General features: G+C 36.3%; 1 protein-coding gene across 4 annotated transcripts in view; it reads left to right on the top strand.

The window, feature by feature from the left end:
* LOC149564495 (QWRF motif-containing protein 2-like) overlaps positions 1-19524 on the top strand; it is a 63617-nt gene that overhangs the window by 29579 nt on the left and 14514 nt on the right. For all 4 annotated transcript variants that reach the window (XM_089818035.1, XM_089818036.1, XM_089818034.1 and 1 more), the window contains 2 exons: positions 10023-10303; positions 18880-18999. In XM_089818035.1, the coding sequence (XP_089674161.1) occupies positions 10023-10303; positions 18880-18999 (401 nt within the window). The remainder of the gene's footprint in view (positions 1-10022; positions 10304-18879; positions 19000-19524) is intronic.

The raw sequence follows: 19524 nt of genomic DNA, 5'->3' as shown, positions 1-19524 counted from the left end.
TCTGAAATTCCGAGTCATGACAATGGTTTTTCAAAAAAAGAACAGTGATAAAGTGTGCAAATGTAATGTATTGTTTTCAGTTTCAGATTTGCTATATGTTTATAATAATAATGTATGATAAATGTTTAGATGCATAACAAGAACAGTGATAAAGTTTGCAAATGTAATGCATTGTTTTCAGTTTCAGATTTGCTATATGTTTGTAATAATAATATATGATCAATGTTTACATGCATGATAGAGAAGGCAGACTAGGCAGACTTTAAACATGAGCAAGAAGATCATAAATCATATGACAATGACATATTGCAAATGATAAGTTTTTGACTTGAACAGTGATAAAGTTTATTGTTAATCAATATTGTATCAAAGTTTCAAACTGATTAGGTATTGAATTAAGCTTGATAAACAACAAGCTGATACGCAAACAAAAAACTTAAAAAAAAAATAAAAAAAAATCTTAATCAAAGTCCTTAGCTATGATGCTCTCCACTGAGTACCTGGTACTTGGGTACGAGTACTAGCGGTGTGGGTACAATTACCAGGGGTGTGGGTACGAGTACCTTGCAACCTTGATTAAAATAAATGAATAATTAACTATTAATAGTTGTAATGAATGGTTGTGCTGGAAGGGTATGACAGAAAGATATGCCTCAAGATTAGCATCCTGTTGCTCTAATTGGGAGGTATAAGAGACAAATCAAAACACTTCTGGATTTACCTGAAGCATCTCTACAGCACACTCCACAAAGCAGTGGCATCGTGGAAGGAATATAAGAAAATAAGTTACTTACACATTATTTGCAACTGTACATTAAATATGGCCAGATCTCTTACATAGTCATTTTCACTGAGCAAGGAAGGAAGACATTCAGATCATAGGGCAGAGCTTCATGTATCTCTGAGAGTGGTATGAACCATATTGTCAATTTTAGTTATACATAATAATAAAAAATATAAAAGAGGTGTTGTCGGTAAAATGTATAATGTAGCCGACGGGTAGAGTAGTATCCGAACGGGCGCGTGACGCTTGAGTCACCCTTTCGGAAAGGTATATGTACACGTCCGAGATGGACTTTGGAATCATGAGTTATAATCGATTGATCATTGTAGTCATTGTAATCGGATTGTAATTTGCAAGTGCATACATGAATAAAGTATCTATTCTAAATTGAATCGTGTTATACATGTGTTAAACTTCTTACCCTATGCGATAAACATTTGGCGCCATTGCTAGACATACCTGGAACGAACGAATGATATAAAGATTAATGTCGAATTTGCCAAACAAAGATCGGAATAAGGTGAAAGATAAGAATGAACTAAGTACAACAAAAGAAATATTAATTTTAACACAGCAAGCAGAACGGAGACAGAGACTACAGCAGATTGTCGAAGGGCACCGAAGGGGTGAAGAGGCACAAACGAAGGGAGTGCACTCACCTAGTAGGTTGAGGAGTGCCGAGGAATTGCTGGAAGAAACTCGACAACGCTTGAATTTGGTGGAGGAAACACGGGAAGAATTCCTTAACCTGTATACGCTGAGGGGAGAGTGTCCGAACGGAAGGGAAGCAACTCGCACGGCTCGGAGTGCCGAGGGAGCACGAGCGTGGAGGGATCTCTTCGTTTCCGATACACCGGATGAACGAATACAGGCAGCGAATAGAACGTCACTTGAAGACATTTCACCAGACAATGCAGTTGTTGGAAACATGACTGTTGTCCAGAATAGTGCAGAAGTCCAGAACAGCGCAGGAACACAGAACAACGTGGGAACACAGAACAACGCGAGAGTCTAGAACAGCGCGAGAACACAGAACCGCGCAGGAGTTCAGAACAGTGCGGGAACACAGAACAGCGCGGGAATTTAGAACAGCGCAGGAACACAAAACAGCGCGGGAGTCCAGAACAGTGCGAGAGCATAGAACAGCGCGGGAGTTCAGAACAGGGCGGGTACACAAGTACCTCAAAACCCAAGAGAAGTAACAATGGCTGGCCCTAAAGAAAAGTTACCCAAGTTTCACGGTGATGGTTCAACAGACCCTATCAGACATTGTAAAACATGTGAAACCATATGAACGGCAAATGGTGTGATAGATGAGGATGATTGTGTAAGACAATTTCCAGCGATCCTACGGGGTGTGGCGATAGATTGGTTTTTTGACACTAGTCCTCAAAAACTTAATACATGGGAGAATGTTAAAAAAGAATTTATAGCAGAATTCAGATTACTCCGAGATGATAATGAAATAGTGGCAGAAATCTACAGCACCAAACAAGGAAAGAATGAGACAGTCCGAACCTATGCCAGACGACTGAAAGAATTGATCGGAAAGATGGAGAGTCAACCAGTGGATGGGTTGAAAAAACGGTGGTTCGTGGAGGGGCTACGACCGGCTCTTAAAAAGAAAATGAAGATTGTACCACCGTCATCGTACACCGATGCATATACTCGTGCCATGGATTTGGAAAGCGAACAGAAGACGAGTAAGAAGAAGAAACATAAGTCCTTTGATTCGGATGATGCATCCTCGGAGAGTAGTAGTGATGAGTAATCGAACAAGAAGGTGAAAGCGCTACAGAAAGACATGTTGCAGATGATGAAAGAATTCAAAAATTTGAAAAAGAATCTGGATACAGTAAAAGGAGAACTGTGGTGCACAGATTGCAAGGAGGATGGCCATACAAAGGGCTCATGCCCGAAGAAGCAGTTTTGCGACATTTGCCAAGTGGCGGGGCATTCACTGAAAGAGTGCCCGTTTAACTTGAAAACAAAAGGACAACAGCAGGTGTTACTAATGCAGGAAGCGTCGAACAGTAGCAACAACGTGGGCAATGATGCAATTTCAGGTGGATATCGAAATAACAATAGACGCGGAAGGGGTGGAAACAATAACAATAACAATGGAGGCCAGAGTAGAATACAATATGATGCGAGTGGATGGCCGATGATATAGTGCCGGGCATGTAATCTTTGGGGTCACTTCGTGAGGGAATGTACTACGAAGGAGGCGCCGCAGCTACTGTGCAGATGGTGTGGTCCAGGGGACCATGAAGATTCAAAATGTCCAAAGAAAAGCGTAAATTTATTAAGTATTAAAACAAGTAATGAGAACGTGTTGGCAATCACGCGGGAGCAGGCGAGGAAGGCAAAATATCCGAATGCGGAAGAAGAGAAGGAGAGGTTACAAAAAGCCCGAACAGAGATAGAGAAGCAAATGAGAGCGGAGAAGTCACAAGTAAAAGACACTGCTGAAACTTCGAAAAGAAACTTGGCGGAACAAGACATGGTGAAATAGATAATGCAAACGGAAGTACCAATTAAATTAAATGATCTTCTCACCATGCCACAGTTGCGTACGACTATCATAAATATGACACCATCCTTGAGAGTGACAGAGGAAGCAAAGGATAGTAAGGAAACAGCCACGGCAGCAGCAACAGATCCGATGTTACTAGCACTTACGACAGGTAGACATCCAACAGCGGTGGAGATGGGCATTCTGGGTATGGTGCTAACAGATACAATAGTAGATGGAGGATCGGGAGTGAATGTGATGCCGGAAGATATTTGAAAAAAAATTGGACAACCAACACTATGGCCACCCACCTTTCAGTTACTTACAACAGATCAACATGGGATAAAACCCTTGGGCACTCTAATGGCGCAGCTGGTAACAATTGGGACATAACCATTTTTACTGGATTTTGTAGTTATTCCATTAAAGAGAAGAGGGTATGACGCCAACCTAGGACGGGGGTGGCTGGTGCAAGCTAGGATAAAGCATGATTGGAAAAGGAACACCCTATCAATGGAGAAGGGAGGTTGGAGATTTATAATCAATTTGCATACACAGATGGTAGGAGAAGAAGCCGCGTCGTCGGACTCAGAAGGTGGTGGCAAGAGTGATAACGAAGGGAAAAAGAGGATGGAACCAGATGATTAAGGGGTGCTGAGAATAGAAGGAGGGTCAACTGATGATGACCTAGATTCAGTAAACGGATTGCTACATTGGCAAATGGAAGATTATGAGGTCTTTCCGAGCTGCAATATTTTGAGTATCGAGGAAGGAAAAGAAGGCCATGAGTTTCCGAGGGAGTATAGTGAACTGAAGGAGGGAGAAGCGCAAGTGGATGAAACACCTGCCCATACGTTCAGTAAAGATAAACCAATTAAGTATAAAGAGCCGACAGTGAAAGCAATGAACTTGGGTGATGAGGAAAATCCGAAGAACATTTTTGTAGGAGACAATTGGAACCCAGTATTAAAGGCAGCAGCATTCAGAATATTTATGGAGTACAAGGATGTTTTTGCTTGGATGTATAAGGACTTAAACGGAGTACCACCAGAGCTATGTGTCCACCGGATACCATTAACTGAAGGTGCGGTACTCGTACGAAAGCGGCCGTACTTAAGGAATAAGAACTATGCAGCATGGGCCATGGAAGTTGCACAAAACAGGTGGAAGGTATGGCATTAGAAGCGTTTAAAATTAAACAGATTTCAACTTGGTCAGTTAGTATTAAAGTATAATGGACGAAATGAAATAAGGCTTGGAAAATTTAAAGTTAAATGGGTTGGACCGTACAAGATACGGGAAGTTGGGTATAACGAAGCAATTAAATTGTGGACACTAGACGGAAAAGAAATACCAGATGCCGTAAATGGATCAAAGTTGAAAATATATAGAGAAAGAAAGGATCCTTCGCCAAAGGATCCTTCGCCGACAAACAGTTGAACGAAGAAAAGATGTTTGTAAATAATGTATATATGTAGGGAGTGTATATTTTGAAACGAAGTTAGGATAGTTTAATTTATTAAAAAATTAAAAAAATAATAAACATAATAAAAAGCTAAGCAAGCAAAGTGAGGAAATAAGAACAAAGTAAGAGTTTTGATGACTGTACGACCCCCCTAGATGATCGTACGACCTTATTGAACGACTGTACGGCCTCAAACGGAGTTATGTTGGAAATAATAATAAAGCAAGCTTAAAATTTAACATGACTGTACGGCCCTAGATGCCAGTACGGACCCAAGACTTATGTGATGGAAAAAAATGAAAATGAAGTAGAAGAAAGGACCGTATGACCATATCTCGTACGGACTGATAATGAAGTAGAAGAAAGGACCATATGGCCCTATCCCGTACGGACTTGGAGAGCAATGGAAACAAGCCGTACGGCCTTAAGAAGAGTTGAGAAGAAGTTTACATGACCGTACGGTCTCAAACAAGTAGAAGCAGATTTCGCCATACAGATTGTGGCCAGGAAGCAGGAGGAGCAAGCCGTACATAAGAGCTAAACAGAAAGCCGTACTAAGTAGGGAAAGTTACAGCTAAAGCCGTACCATCACTTGGGAGGCTGAATCCAATAAAGCCGTACCATAGAAATTGCTCACAGGATTTGTAGAAGCCGTACAGTACAGAAGTCGGCAAAATTTGTGAACAGTAATTGCCATAACAATGTGACATTTATTCGCAAAATTACAAAAGGGCAACAGTATGCAGGAAAGAGGAAGTGGAAGAGCAAAAAAAAAAAAGAACCGACGACAGATTGAAACAGTTCGGAATGAGTAATGCATGATGCCAAAGGGAAGGGTAGACATAAGCAGTTGCCAGAAAGAGTGTGGAATCGAAAGAAAATGATAGAAATAGTGTGTTCGATGCAATTTTGTGTGTAGACATAAGCAGCTGCCCCTCGACCCCGTTAGGGGCGTTGCCCCCTAGACCCCCAGTCGTTGCGGATATTAGTCATGGAAAGTGTGACTAGTTGATGAGACCTAGAGCTGCTGCTGTAGGCATGAGTGTTTGTGTGTCAGAGGAGGCACTTGGAGTAGGTGTTGGGCATGAGGTGGATGCGTAGAGAGCTCGAGAGGAGCTGATCATCCAATTGAAGGCAGTATGGCGACACTTGGCTCAATGTAACCAGGAGTTGGAAACAGAGAAAGCAACACGAGTGGCTATCAAGGTCAGCTAAGGAGATAGTATTGTGTTAGCAGAGGCTATAGATGCAATGTGGTTTGGAGACCAGTTTGGTGCAGGCATGGGATGAATGTGAAAGTGATGCGACAGAAACAGATCTATCTTGTTGCAGTTAGTCAATCAATGTATTTTGTTGCTAATTTGTCTCAGATATTTTGTAATTGTCATTCGGAGACGACCTTTCTTTTTGGGGGGGATGATGTTGTCGGTAAAATGTATAATGTAGCTGACAGGTGGAGTAGTATCCGAACGGGCGCGTGACCCTTGAGTCACCCCTTCAGAAAGGTATATACATGTCCGAGATGGACTTTGGAATCATGAGTTATAATCGATTGATCATTGTAGTCATTGTAATCGGATTGTAATCTGCAAGTGCATACATGAATAAAGTATTTGTTCTGAATTCAATCGTGTTATACATGTGTTAAACTTCTTACCCTATGCGATAAACAAGAGGAAGATCAAATCATTCACCTTAAGTAACATCCATGCTCAAACTAGTTATTATTTTTAAGCTAGAGAAGAAGAGCAGGAATGCAATGAGGGAGAGGCCTGTGTAAATCCAGCCAACAGGTCATTCCCAAGATAGGATAGGGATCAGCGTCCCCGAGCACGTTGTGCACACGTACAAGAAAGGCTTAAGGGCATGGATCCCTAAAACCTTAAGGAAAGCTGTTAAGTGTCTAAGCAACCTATTGCATCTCAGCATTCTCTTAGACTGGAATAATAACTGGAATAGCATGATCTTCTCAATTTACGTATAGCTTATTTAGTAATTTACCTATAGTTGCTATCTTTATGGTATGAATTAAGTTAATCCAATTACAGTAAACATAGATTCATTTATGCATAACTAGTTGAACTTACTTGGGGAGATTACACATAAGAAACTGTAGGGTTTGCAATTATATAATTAGATCTTTTATTACAAAAACACATAGGGTTTGCTCAGCAAAAAAAACAAACACAACCATGGTTTGTTCTTTGGTCCACTAAAACAAAATAGAATAAAAGAAAAAAAGAAATGTGCAAGAAAACTCAATTTTTTGTTACAAGAAATAAAAACCCTTCAAAATACAATCCAATTTTGGCTCAATACTCTCTCTTTTCCTTGTTCTTTCGTGTGCTGATAGGGTGTACGGGACAAATATAAGACACAAATGTTTTTAGGTAGTTCTTTTAAATGCCTTTTTTGCCTTATGTCAAACAGCACTGTGACTGTGTCTTCCAGTCAGGATTCCCCTACACTTGACAAGTTTGGTGAGTACTTGGTTGCTTTGTCTCCCAGACTCACTGTGTGTAGACAAGTCTCAACATCTCTTGTAACTCTGAGATGGAGTCATACCATAGGCTCTCAAACTTAGGAAGCTTATTCTAGGCAAAAATCTCACAAACAAAAGGTTGCCAAGAAGAAGAGAACTCATTAATTTGATTGCAAAGCTCAGTAATCTTTATTTAGTAGGCATCTATTGTATCTGTCTTCCTCATCTGCATGCTCTTAGCTTATATTGTAATAAAATTTCTTGAGCGATATTCATACTTTGATGACTAGAGCATCAAACATTATTTATTACTGGTATTTTCAGTGATTTGAGTGATTGAATGATTAAGAATTATTTGTTAAGGGTTTTCCAGATGTTGACAAAACTAAATGAACCTTGACTGTTTACATACCAGTCCCAAGACATTTCATACTCAGAACTGGCCTTATTTTCTAGCAATTTGATATCTTAGGACGCATGTGAGTTTGTTGCAAATTAAGTTGCAGTACCTACTGATTCGATAGCCATCTTCTTTATGAGCACCAATTAATGTGATATTGGTAAATGCTGCAACTTAATTTGCAACTAAGTGACATATATCCTAAGTTATTGAATTGTTAGTAAAGGGTGATATGTTTTTACTTTGAAGATCGTCTTCTTATGAGCAGCAAATAATGTGGAATTGGTAGGTGCTGCAATTTTGATTTGCCACAAAGTCAGATAGGTCCTAAGTTACTGAATTCCTAGAAAATAAGGCCGATTCAGGGAATGAAATGTCTTGGAATTTGAGTCAGTGTGGAATTCGTAAGGTTAGTTTTCTTGACCTCTGGAAAACCCTTAACAAGTAATTCTTCACACCTGAAACAACAAAAAATTAAAAACCCTTAACGGATTGCTTTGCATTATTAATAAGAACCACAGTTTTTCTTGATAGAATCTGCTATGAGAATCTGAATAAGCGATGCAAAATCAGAATAATAGTCACTTTGATAGGCGAAGGGCCAGGAGGAGCAATCCATGGATTTTGTCGCTAATAAGAGTAGCATGCACTTTGCCAAGGGAAGGGGCGAACAATAGAGTTCATAAATAAAATTAATTAATATTTAACATATTAATATATATTTTACACTATTTTTATTGATGAATAATTAATAATAAAATTATTAATTAAAAATATTTTTTTAACTTTGTTATTTAATTTTAATATATAATCAATGTGTTTAATTTAAAATATATATTTATGATTTTTAAATTTAGTGTATTTTTGTACAGTCATATCCAAATATACCGTCTCCCAATTTTTTTCACTGTACTAGCATACTGTACCCACATTCCTGATTCTAATTCTGTTTTCACAACTTAGAATAGATCTTGTTCCAACAACATCATCTATGCCCAACACTTACATGGGACAAAGATAGAGGAATCTTCCATTATGTTTTCATATCTGAGACTGAAAGTAGTTATACTGTAGTGCTGGAATGTTTTGCCAAACTATGATCAGCAACCTAACAAAGATTTTATATATTACCACAGGTCCATTGTGCCTTTCTCAAGCACAGAGCATGGGCATCTCACCTCTGAAACCTTCCAGCTCCTTCTGATGGGTAGCAGCTCTACTATCCATTCAAGGGTTTCTTTTCCTTACTGAAGGGTTCAGTGAACTCGTCTGATATCATGATAAAGTTTTTAATTCAGGGGAAGTAGATTTTGCATTTTAATCCAATTCCTACAAAATAACACTGAATTATTAAAACAACTAATTTAGGTTGATGCTAGAATCTATTTATACAGAATAAAAATCAATGAATTACTGCTAAAACTTTTATCTCTGATTTCATTAGATCTTAACTGAAGTCAACTACTGAAAAATAAAATAGAAGACTTCTCTGTGAATTGTACTTCCGCCCTCAATTTACAGATCTGAGATAGGGCATACATGGGAGTTATCAACAGTCAGAATCAGCTTCTAAATCATTATGAACAGTCAGAGTAAACTTATAAACTCTGCTTGAACAGATGATTGAATGCATTCAAGAGACTATTCAGCTGCTCTTGGACTTTGAACTCTATATCACAGTTTAACTTAACAAAAGGAAGACCAAATTGAAGGTTTGATTTTACAAAAACTCAATGCTCAAAATAGAACCGAATCTTTTCCTAAAATTTCTAATTCAAGACTTGAACTTCAGTCTTAAGTAATTTCAGCATCTGATGAAGACTACTCCCGTGCACTAAGAATACTTAGTCAACTGCCGCCAGTGCATAGGAGACTTTGCACAGGACTTCAAACAAAGTCATTACTTAAAAGATACCTAAAGATGGTGACTAACTAGAAGGGCTGAGAAACTTATAGTTATTCTAAATATATATTCTAACAAGAACATGCCTGCTCTGATATTGGTAAAGCTGTAGGAAGCAATAATAAACTAGAAGTGAAAAAATATTCAGGAAAATTTTAGTGTAATAGATAAATGGTATTTCAGATTCTATGTTCATATGCCTCTTCATTAATTTTAAAACTGAATAGCATGTCAGAATATATCATTAAATGTCTATTAGTTTCAAAATTCAAAGATTCTTTTGATTATGGCAGAAATTACATGCTTTCAAAGATAATTTTCCCTAAGAACAAATCTATTTGATCTGTTGTGTGAAACACCTTCAATGAAGCTCATTTTCCTTCTTTCTAAAGATAAATCTACTTAAGCTACTTTCATTATTTTATAAAAAAAATGACAAAACTAACCACATAACATTCCACCTCATCTCCCAGGTAAGGTGATTGCTTCAATGTCATCTCCAGCAAGAAGCCAACCCAGTCCAACAAGAATGCGTTTACCGCCATCACTGCCTTCGGCAAATTCTCTGCACACCCGTTCCCACAACTCCTCATCTATGCTCAGCTTTGGCCTTGACACACGCAAGGGCAAGAAGGGGACAGGACAGTTGGAAGAAGCCCACAATTTGCGCATACTTCACAATAGACTGTTACAATGGAGATTTGTCAATGGAAAAGCAGAAGCTGCCATGAATGCACAAAGAGTTACTGCAGAGGTCTGCTTCTATACCCATTTTTAATATCTTAGAAATTTAGCAGTTTCAAGTTTGTTATTTTAATAATCTTAAGCTGTCCTAGTTGTAATGCATTTTTCTTTCTTGGGTAGATGAATTTCACAGTAAAGCTTTTTACTTAATATTGAAATATCGTAATCACTACAAGTAACTAAAAAGTGTATTTGTAGGGCAGGAAACGGCTTTTTAATGCTCTTTGTACTGTTCCTTTTTGTTCGTCAATGATTACTGTAACTTTCTCATACTATACATATGATAATTAACTTTTATTGTTCTGTTCTTTTATATAGTCTACTCATTGTTGAACAATGCTAATAGTTTCTTAGCTCATCATTGGTTCTTTCTGACCCACCATTTTTAATCCTTTTCTGTTGGAAGAAACTGTTTGATTCTTGTTCTATTTAGTCACTTATCATCTCCAAATGTTGATCATTATAATCTGATCTGTCTACGTGTTGTCTGTCTCACTCATTTCTGGCAAATTTATTAATGTTGTGCGCTTCTATATGCATTCTGCAACGATCCTTTATCATTGTCACTTTATCCTCAGAGTCTAAGATCAGTGTTTTGAAGCTTTACTTTTGTGGTCAAAGGGCTGTGTGGATTAATTCTACTTTCCTTCCAAAGAAATGCAGAATTTCTGGGCTTTTAATGTGCGGTCCAAGGTCACAAGAATGCTGACTTAGTCAATACATTGCTGGTGTCCTTACAGGCCATTCATAAAATATTGCTGCCAAAATGATGAAGTGCAAGGCAGGAGAATCCCCAAAGGAGATGTCCTAACCCCCAGCAAGTAATCACACAATGGAGACACAACAACAATGCAAGATTTGATACCAAATCACAACTCCTTATTCATAAAATATCTGATTACATGCAATGTGCTGGGCTGTAAGGCCTTCCTAGTTACGGCCAAATACAAAGCAAGTAATAGTTCTACAAGATCCCTCGAGATTCAATCCAAACCCCTAGCTAGTCCAGATCCACACTTTGGTAGAAAACCTCCAAGGAAGATCTAAACTTGTGCTTGCAAGCCCACCAAGCAATCTCCTTGTTTCCCAAGCCTCAGCTATTAGCTCCTCTCAAAGTTTCCTCCTCTATCACCTCCTCTTCTCCAAGATGGATGAATAATCACAATCCTACTGTAAACTGCCTCACATTTGGCGCTTTGTCCACAGACTCAGGAAAAAACTCGCTCTTCAGCTATTCCCCATACTCACTCCTCCAAATGAGTGAATAATGACTAAAGACTTCACCACACTCCCTACTTATACCCAACTAAGCCACAAGTCAGCCCAATAAGCTACAAACTAAATATCCCTTACATTAAATACTTGAAGAGCCACAAGTCGGCCTCCAACAGAAATTAAATACCAAATGCCTTTAAAGGCTTACAATACTTATTAAATACATCAAAATTAATTACCCAAGACCCAAATAGGTCCACTCAACCCCACCAAGTCCCTTAATCATGCAGGATAGCCAACTACCCCAAGATGCTCCTACATCACAAAAAGTTTAAACCTCCATGGTCTTGCTTAAGCTCTGAATTTCACCAATTCGAAAACTAATGTGGTAGTTTTCATTGAATTTGTCGAGAGTTTGGTTCATCTCTTCTTGTCTCTTGTTCTCCCTTTGCTATTTTTATACTTATTATTATTCCATGGCTGCTTCCGTTTGCCAGTGTTAAATTTTACTTATTATTATTCCATGGCTGCTTCTGTTTGCCAGTGTACGGTCGCATCCCTTTTCCAGTCATTTATTGACTTGTAGAATACTTTCTCTAAACCTACTCCATGGTGCTCTTACATATTTGACCTACATTCTGTTGTCATATACTATGTATATACTAAACTCTTTTATTAATTAGTCTTCCATGGCTGCATCCATTTGCCAGTCTACAGTTGCTTCCATTTTCCAGTCATTTATTGACTTGTAGAATACTTTCTCTAAACCTCCTCCCTGGTGCTCTTAAATATATGGCCTACATTCGTTTGTCATATACTATGTATATACTACAGATGCTCTGCACTCATACTCTAGTAATAATATTTAGGAGAAGCATTAACTTTTATAGTAGCATGTCTATGATTATTTAAAAGATTTCGCAATGATTTGGAGGTTTAAGGTTGGGAAAGACAACATTCAGTCAGCAGCATGCCAGCTGTCTGCATATTCAGTTTTTTTTTCCCCCAATCATTGCTATGAAATGCTGCAAGTTTTATGATCATAATTAAAGGGCATATATTTATTGATGGATGGGTCCACACAGTAGTGTTTATGATGTTTCTTTATATGAAGCAGAAAAATCTCTTTTCAAATTGCTTGCAAACCAAACAATGACTTTTTCTTAATTAATTGGAATTTAATTAGGTGAAAATTGAGTTAGGATGCACTGTGTTTTTCAACCTTTTTGCTGAAATCACTGTTGTAAATACAAAACAAATGGGCATTAAAATGAGCAGGATTGACTGAAATGCAGGTTTTATATACAAATATAAATGATTTAATCATGATTTTTTTTGAAATTCATCGAAGCTTTTGATTTGTGAAAAAGTCACGATTTAATTGGGGATCAGTTGTGATTGAGTCATGCTTTTCTTAACAAAAAAGTTGGGTTGACTGATTAATTGAAAAAACTAGAGGTTTTTTCTTGGAAAATTTGGTGTAGGGTGGTAATTAATTGGAATAAATCACATTTTAAAAATGTTTCTTTAAGTATTGTTTTTACTATGTTGTCCCTAAGCCTTTACAATAGTTTGGGGGTTGATGAATAAGAAAGAGAATTTTCAGCCAGTGCAAAGTCTGTAACATACTAATTTTCTGAAAACTATTTAACCATTAAAATAGAAGAAACAACATCACAATCTTAACCAACTGAAAAGTGTTACAGTTATATCAGTTATTGTACTCTTTCACATGAAAGGGACAATAGTAGATAACAATAAATTATATTTCCAAATAACTAGGAACTAACGATCTTTTCAACTATCAGGTTCACATGATATTCAGTTAAAAACTACCATTTCACTTGCAATTCATGTATCTAATTTCTTGACATCTAGAAAGAAGAAATACATATTTTAAAATACATCATGATATTATGTACATCAATTAAATATACGAAAACATGAAATAGATACCAGAGAATAAGCAGATGTTGATGTACTTGTGTTTTGCAAGCGTTGGCATTGGGAAGAGAGGAGAAGAATTGCCTTGGGCTTAATCTCTTAATCGTGGACCTTAAGTATCCCAACCATAAATGAGTTAAGCTTTCATTCTGATTATTTCCTTATCATATAGAGTAGCACCCCATCTCAGAGATATATTGACCATATCTCTGTATGAGTTAGCACTCTTTGACAGAAAAACACACGTTCTTTCACATACAAAACGCTATCACAGGCAAGGTCTTTCGACAACCAGATAGTTCATTTCTTATACCAAGTTTTTAATAGAAAGAAGAATACTCAAGCTGAAACATCCCGATTTTGGATTCCAAGGAGAAACAAATACAGAAGCCTTCTCTCTGAGGCAAGGTGGCAAGTTCAAAATGCATGACGTAAGCATGATAAACAATATATAAAATGTAATGCATGACTTAAGCACGATAAACAATATATAAAATGTATTGCATGACTTGAGATCGGTAAGTGCGATTTGGAAATATGAATGTGATGGCATTAGGTATATGCCTCTCGCTTGTGTTACCAAAGCTTTCAATTCCATCCAGTATAAGGAATGCTGGAATATCTCACAAGCTTGGCTAATTCAGAGACAGTCGCTGATTATGGTCACACTCTTGCTTGGAAAGAGCAGAGAAAACATGGCATGAACAAAAATGAATTACTGTGAAAGAAAAATGCATGGAAGATGTCATGCCCAAACTACGAGGGCAAAAACACACATTAATTAATTAATTAATTTAAAAAAAAAAAATTAAAAAAAAAATGCACAAAGATGATAAGGTTATGCTCACAGTTTTAGGTATAGGTTCTTAACATTGTTAAATTACTACTCTCGTTATTAAGTTGATATAGACAAAAGTTTATGATATTACATTAACTTATAATGATATGCGAAATTTACTTAAATAACAATGTATACGAAAAGAAAATTAATTAAACAAATTCCCCATTTAAAACTAATTTCAAAAAGACAAACAACCCTTCTATACTTAGATTAAATTAACATTAATGATAAAACTAACTAAATTACATTAAATTTAACTAATTCAAAAGTAATAACAATTTAATCAATAACATAATGTAACGATAAAACATAATATATACTACTAACTAAAATAATTTTAATAAATTAAAACCTATTTGTAACTAACATGCTAACTCATACTATCTCAAAATTTTAAAAAAATTTAACTAACTACTAATAACAACTTAGTTACATTATGAAACTAACTAACTAACTTCACTTAAAATAAAACTATATTAATTTAAAAAAAATTAAACAAAACCTATGACAACTAACTAAAAACTAATGACAAGGTAAAAACTAACATACATTATAATACAAAACTATATCTAAATGACAACTATCTAAATCATAACAAAACATATTGCTAAAACTTAAACTAATTTAATTTGAAAAAAAAAAAACTAAACTAAACACTATAACACGCAACTTACTCTTAATCTAACTAAATTTATTAACAAATAAACTAATCTAAAACTAAACTAACATATTACTAACCTAAACTACAACTAAAAACTAATACTAAAATTAATACTACCTAACAACTAACCTCTAACTCTACCCCTTTCCCAAACTACCCACCCCCAACCTTACACAAGCTACAACCAAACTCCAGCGCATTCCCAAAATGGCGCACTGCCCAATACTGCGCTGACCAAGGTGGGAGCGATCCAAGGACAAGGTTTCCAAAATTAACAGATAGAGATCAGTTCTATTCCTCCGTAGGGTTTCTCGGCTAAAATATCTGCACACTCATTGCACACATCAGTAGTCCCGTAAAATCACATGTACATATATGTATACGTATCAGAAATTCACATAAATTAAAACATACATCTATAAATTAGTCAGGTTTTCTCTCAATTCTCAACTATTAAAATCTCTTAATCCAAGTGTTAATCCTACGTTCTAATTAATTCATCAACATTCATAAACATAAAACATTAAATGACGGACATCAACTATTTGAAAATAACATCACACAGCATGAAATAATATAATATGTTCTAAGCATCAGATAATGTCTCGATATCTCGAGTCGTGAGTAACAAAAAGATAAAGTAACAACTAAGGCTACGTAGGGTCGGGGCGAGGCCTCACAGAAGAACCACCCGAGAGGGGTGAGAGGCAACGTATATAATGCATCCTTAATGAGGCGAGCAAGATAAGCAAAGAGACACTTGTGTGCATGCTCAGTTACGCAAGAATGATTGAGGTGGAAAAGCGTTTGCATGGGCCTTCTAATTCAAAAAGAAGAAGAAATGGAACATATAGCTTGATGCCATAAAAGAGATATGAAAAAGGTGCCCGCTAAAGGCAAATAAATAAATAAATAAACCATTGCCAAGGTTCGAAATGAAAGAATAACGGTGGCAACAAATATCTTCATTCATGCCATAATATATTAATTTTGCCTCTTTATATTCATGCTTGTTTCAGTAGCCTTAACATATATATATATATATATATATATATATATATATATATATATATATATGTGTGTGTGTGTGTGTGTGTGTGTGTGTGTGTGTGTGTGTGTACATATTATATACCCACACAAGTATGACTATAGACACGATATTATTATACTAAGACATGATAGAATTTGCAAGATATACTGAGATCATCCACATAATGAAGGTAATATTTCTTATGTGAGTTTTTATAATTTTATAATTTAATAGGTTAGCTCATGGTCATCCTTTGCACATTCTTGCTTGTCTAGCCATTTCATCCTTGATCGAGGTGGTTAGATTTCATACCTGATGGTTTGATTGTGGATTTGGGTTTTCCATTCCTAACTCCCATTTTGGCAACTCTCCTCCCCTTCATTGTGCTCCTGCAAAAAGGAAATGGTTCTTGAGTAATAACATATTTCCATAATTTGAAATATAAATAAAATATCACATAATCATTTCAATTTCTAAGATATACATTTTTCAATTTCCATTGTAATGGCTAACTAACATGTCACATGAAATAATATCTAATAACCGAAGTTCCATTTCACATGAATCAAATATCTCAACAACTTTACTGATAAATCAATTTTACATGAATCAATTATCTAACTAACTTTTTCGATTAAGTAGCTTCACATGAAGTCTCAACGGCTAGAAGATTAATTTAAATTAAGCAAAAATTTAGGATGTAACAAAGTCATTAGCTACATGTTTGATTTGCATTTTTTTCAATTTATATCATGTAATGCAGCAGCTTCTATGACTAGCAGAGTCACAGAATAGCTGAAAAACATATCTATTATTTGGAATAAATCACATTTTTAAGGATTTCTGTAAGAATCGTTTTTTACTATGTTGTCCCTAAGCCTTTTCAATAGTCTGGGGGTTGATGAACAAGAAAGAGAATGTTCAACCAGTGCTGAGTCATTAGAGTCACAGAATAGCTGAAAAGCATATCTATTATTTGGAATAAATCACATTTTTAAAGATTTCTGTAAGAATTGTTTTTTACTATTTTGTCCCTAAGCCTTTTCAATAGTCTGGGGGTTGATGAACAAGAAAGAGAATGTTCAGCCAGTGCCAAGTCATTAGCAGCCAGTGCTGAGTCAATCTATGTCATGTAATGCAGCAGCTTCCATGTCTGGCACAGTCACAGAATAATTGAAAAACATATCTATTATTTATGAGTGAATCAACATAATCTGTGTGAAATTTCCCTCTTTAGTATTTGCTATTTACTGTGTTGCTGAATTACTGGTTCTGGGATCGGTCTTGGATTGGTTTAGTGGATATTGCAAAATTTTTACTGGGTTGGGTTTCTTTTGGATTCATGCATACAAAAAACATGTTAAAGTGAGACACACTATAATATTTGTAACCTAAAATCTGAAATAAAGTTTAGAATGCTACAATAACATCATATAATCAACAAAATCACCATAAACTCTATTGCCCTATAAAACATAAATGATTATACTAGAAAATATTCGTAGTTTAAACTTCAAGTTCAAAATTCAAATAATAATATCATTTTCAACTCATCATCATCAACATCAAATCATGTAGGAACATCTGAAGAACCACAAGCAGTGCTACTGCCACTTGCTCTAAAAGGGTACCCACTTTTCGACTTCTCAAGTGCAACATGTTGGAAAGTGGAAGCGTTTAAGTCAATTTTCCCTGCCTCCATATCCCACAACTTCAAGGAGATCTAGAGTCAGTTCTCCCATCAAGGTTGAGGGGCAGCATGTCATATTCATAATTTTTGAACAGCAAAGTCAATGTTTTAAAATTAACAAAAAAATAAAGATATAGAAGGGCAGAAAAATTGACAGGTTCATTTTGGGTTTGGCTGGGGCAACTTGGATCCTCCCTAGGTTTTTCCTGGATATGCCCTATACAAATCCACCTCCCCAAGCCCATGCCTTGTACATATCAGCGGGTGGACCAAACTTGATTGTGGATCTAGTATGTGCCCTGGCAGATCTGGTAACATAGCTTTGTCATTTTTTAGAACTTGGCAAGAGTATGGACATGTTGTACAAGAAAGAAATTTGTCTGTCAGTACCAAGCCATTTCATGTGATGAAATGCAGCAAGTTCCATAAAATGGTCAGCCATAGAGCTATTAAGGGGCATGCATTTTATTTTGAAATGGGTGCAGACAATCTTTCTATAACGTCTGGTTTTACTCTGGTATTTGTATGAACTTTGATATGCTGTGGAGGTTGCAAAGAAGTAAGATAATTTTACCAAGTACCAAGCCAATTGTCAACACATTTTGTTTGTTTCAAGTTTTTCTTTAATCTATGTTATGAAATGCAGAAAGTGACAAGAAGGCTTTTTATAAATTTATTGTGTGCTTAACTTTGTACAGTTCATTGGGAGTACAACTAGCCACACTAGTTTAACTTTGCCAAAAAGGGTTTTGTTGTTGGTGATGTGCTTGAAAGATTAAGAATTCCAATTGCTTAGAATGGGAAAAACACCAAATGTTGGCTGGTTTTGAGTTTTCCATTTGAAACTTTTCTCCACCATGGACATGCTATAATTATCTTGATATTTCCAAACCACCTTGACGTTTCTGAAGCAACCAGTGTGATGTATTTTGTGATTCCATCAGTGTAAAATCCTTTCTAACTCTGCCTATTCTGAAGTGTCTTGAAGTGAGGGAGTTTGATGATTCTGTTTATGGATTTTTATGGATCAACAATTTGTGTAAGATAAAGAGTATGTATGGAGAAAGCTGAATCTGGCATTTAGTTTATGTTAAAGCATTCAATACTTTTGTATACTTTGTAATTGGTTAGAGAAAGTATGGTTTTAGCAATTCTAATTTGATTGCAACCATCTTGAGGAGCTGACTCTTTCTTGCTTATCTCAGAAATTACTTTCAAATGTGTGGTTCACTACTTCGGAGCTGGCAGATTCCGTAACAATGAAGAATATCCAATTGCAACAATTAAGGCTGGAGAACAAGCTTGCTTCCATTCTTAAAGGACAAGTAAGATTCAACGCACTATATATATTTTTGTAGTAAGCATTTGAGCATGCACGCTTTTAAATTTTTCTGTAGGCTTGTTCAATCCTGTTTTCCCTTTTTAATAGCCTTTCAAATCTTGGCACTAAAGTATGCAGAAAGCCAGTGTATATTTTTCTTGCAAGCCCTATATATTTGCCTTCCTAACATGTTTGATCACTCGTTGCAATGAAGATTTGATCTAGTTCAGATCTCATTTTTATTTGTCATTTGATTAGTTCAATGTAAATTCTCAGTAGCTTGTCATTTCATTAATGCAAGAATATAAACCTTGATTTTGGATAGAGTTAAGGTGAATTAAAGTGCTTGTATTCTGAAAAGTTATAATGTAAGGAAATGTGAATAGGTAAAAGGACCCAGCAGTTGTGCACCCCAGTGTTGTTCCTTTCAAAATCATACATGTCAATTTCTAATGACTCAATGTTTTTGTATAGCAGCTTATTTGGCAACTACTTAAACCCAGGTTTCAGATCCTCATCTTCTAATATG

The sequence above is a fragment of the Cupressus sempervirens genome, chromosome 3, assembly GCF_028749045.1.
Source record: "Cupressus sempervirens isolate cs-2001-9-10 chromosome 3, ASM2874904v1, whole genome shotgun sequence".
Lineage (NCBI taxonomy): Eukaryota > Viridiplantae > Streptophyta > Pinopsida > Cupressales > Cupressaceae > Cupressus > Cupressus sempervirens.
The sequence above is the reverse complement of the archived record's forward strand: the minus strand, read 5'-3'. Positions and strand labels throughout refer to the sequence as shown.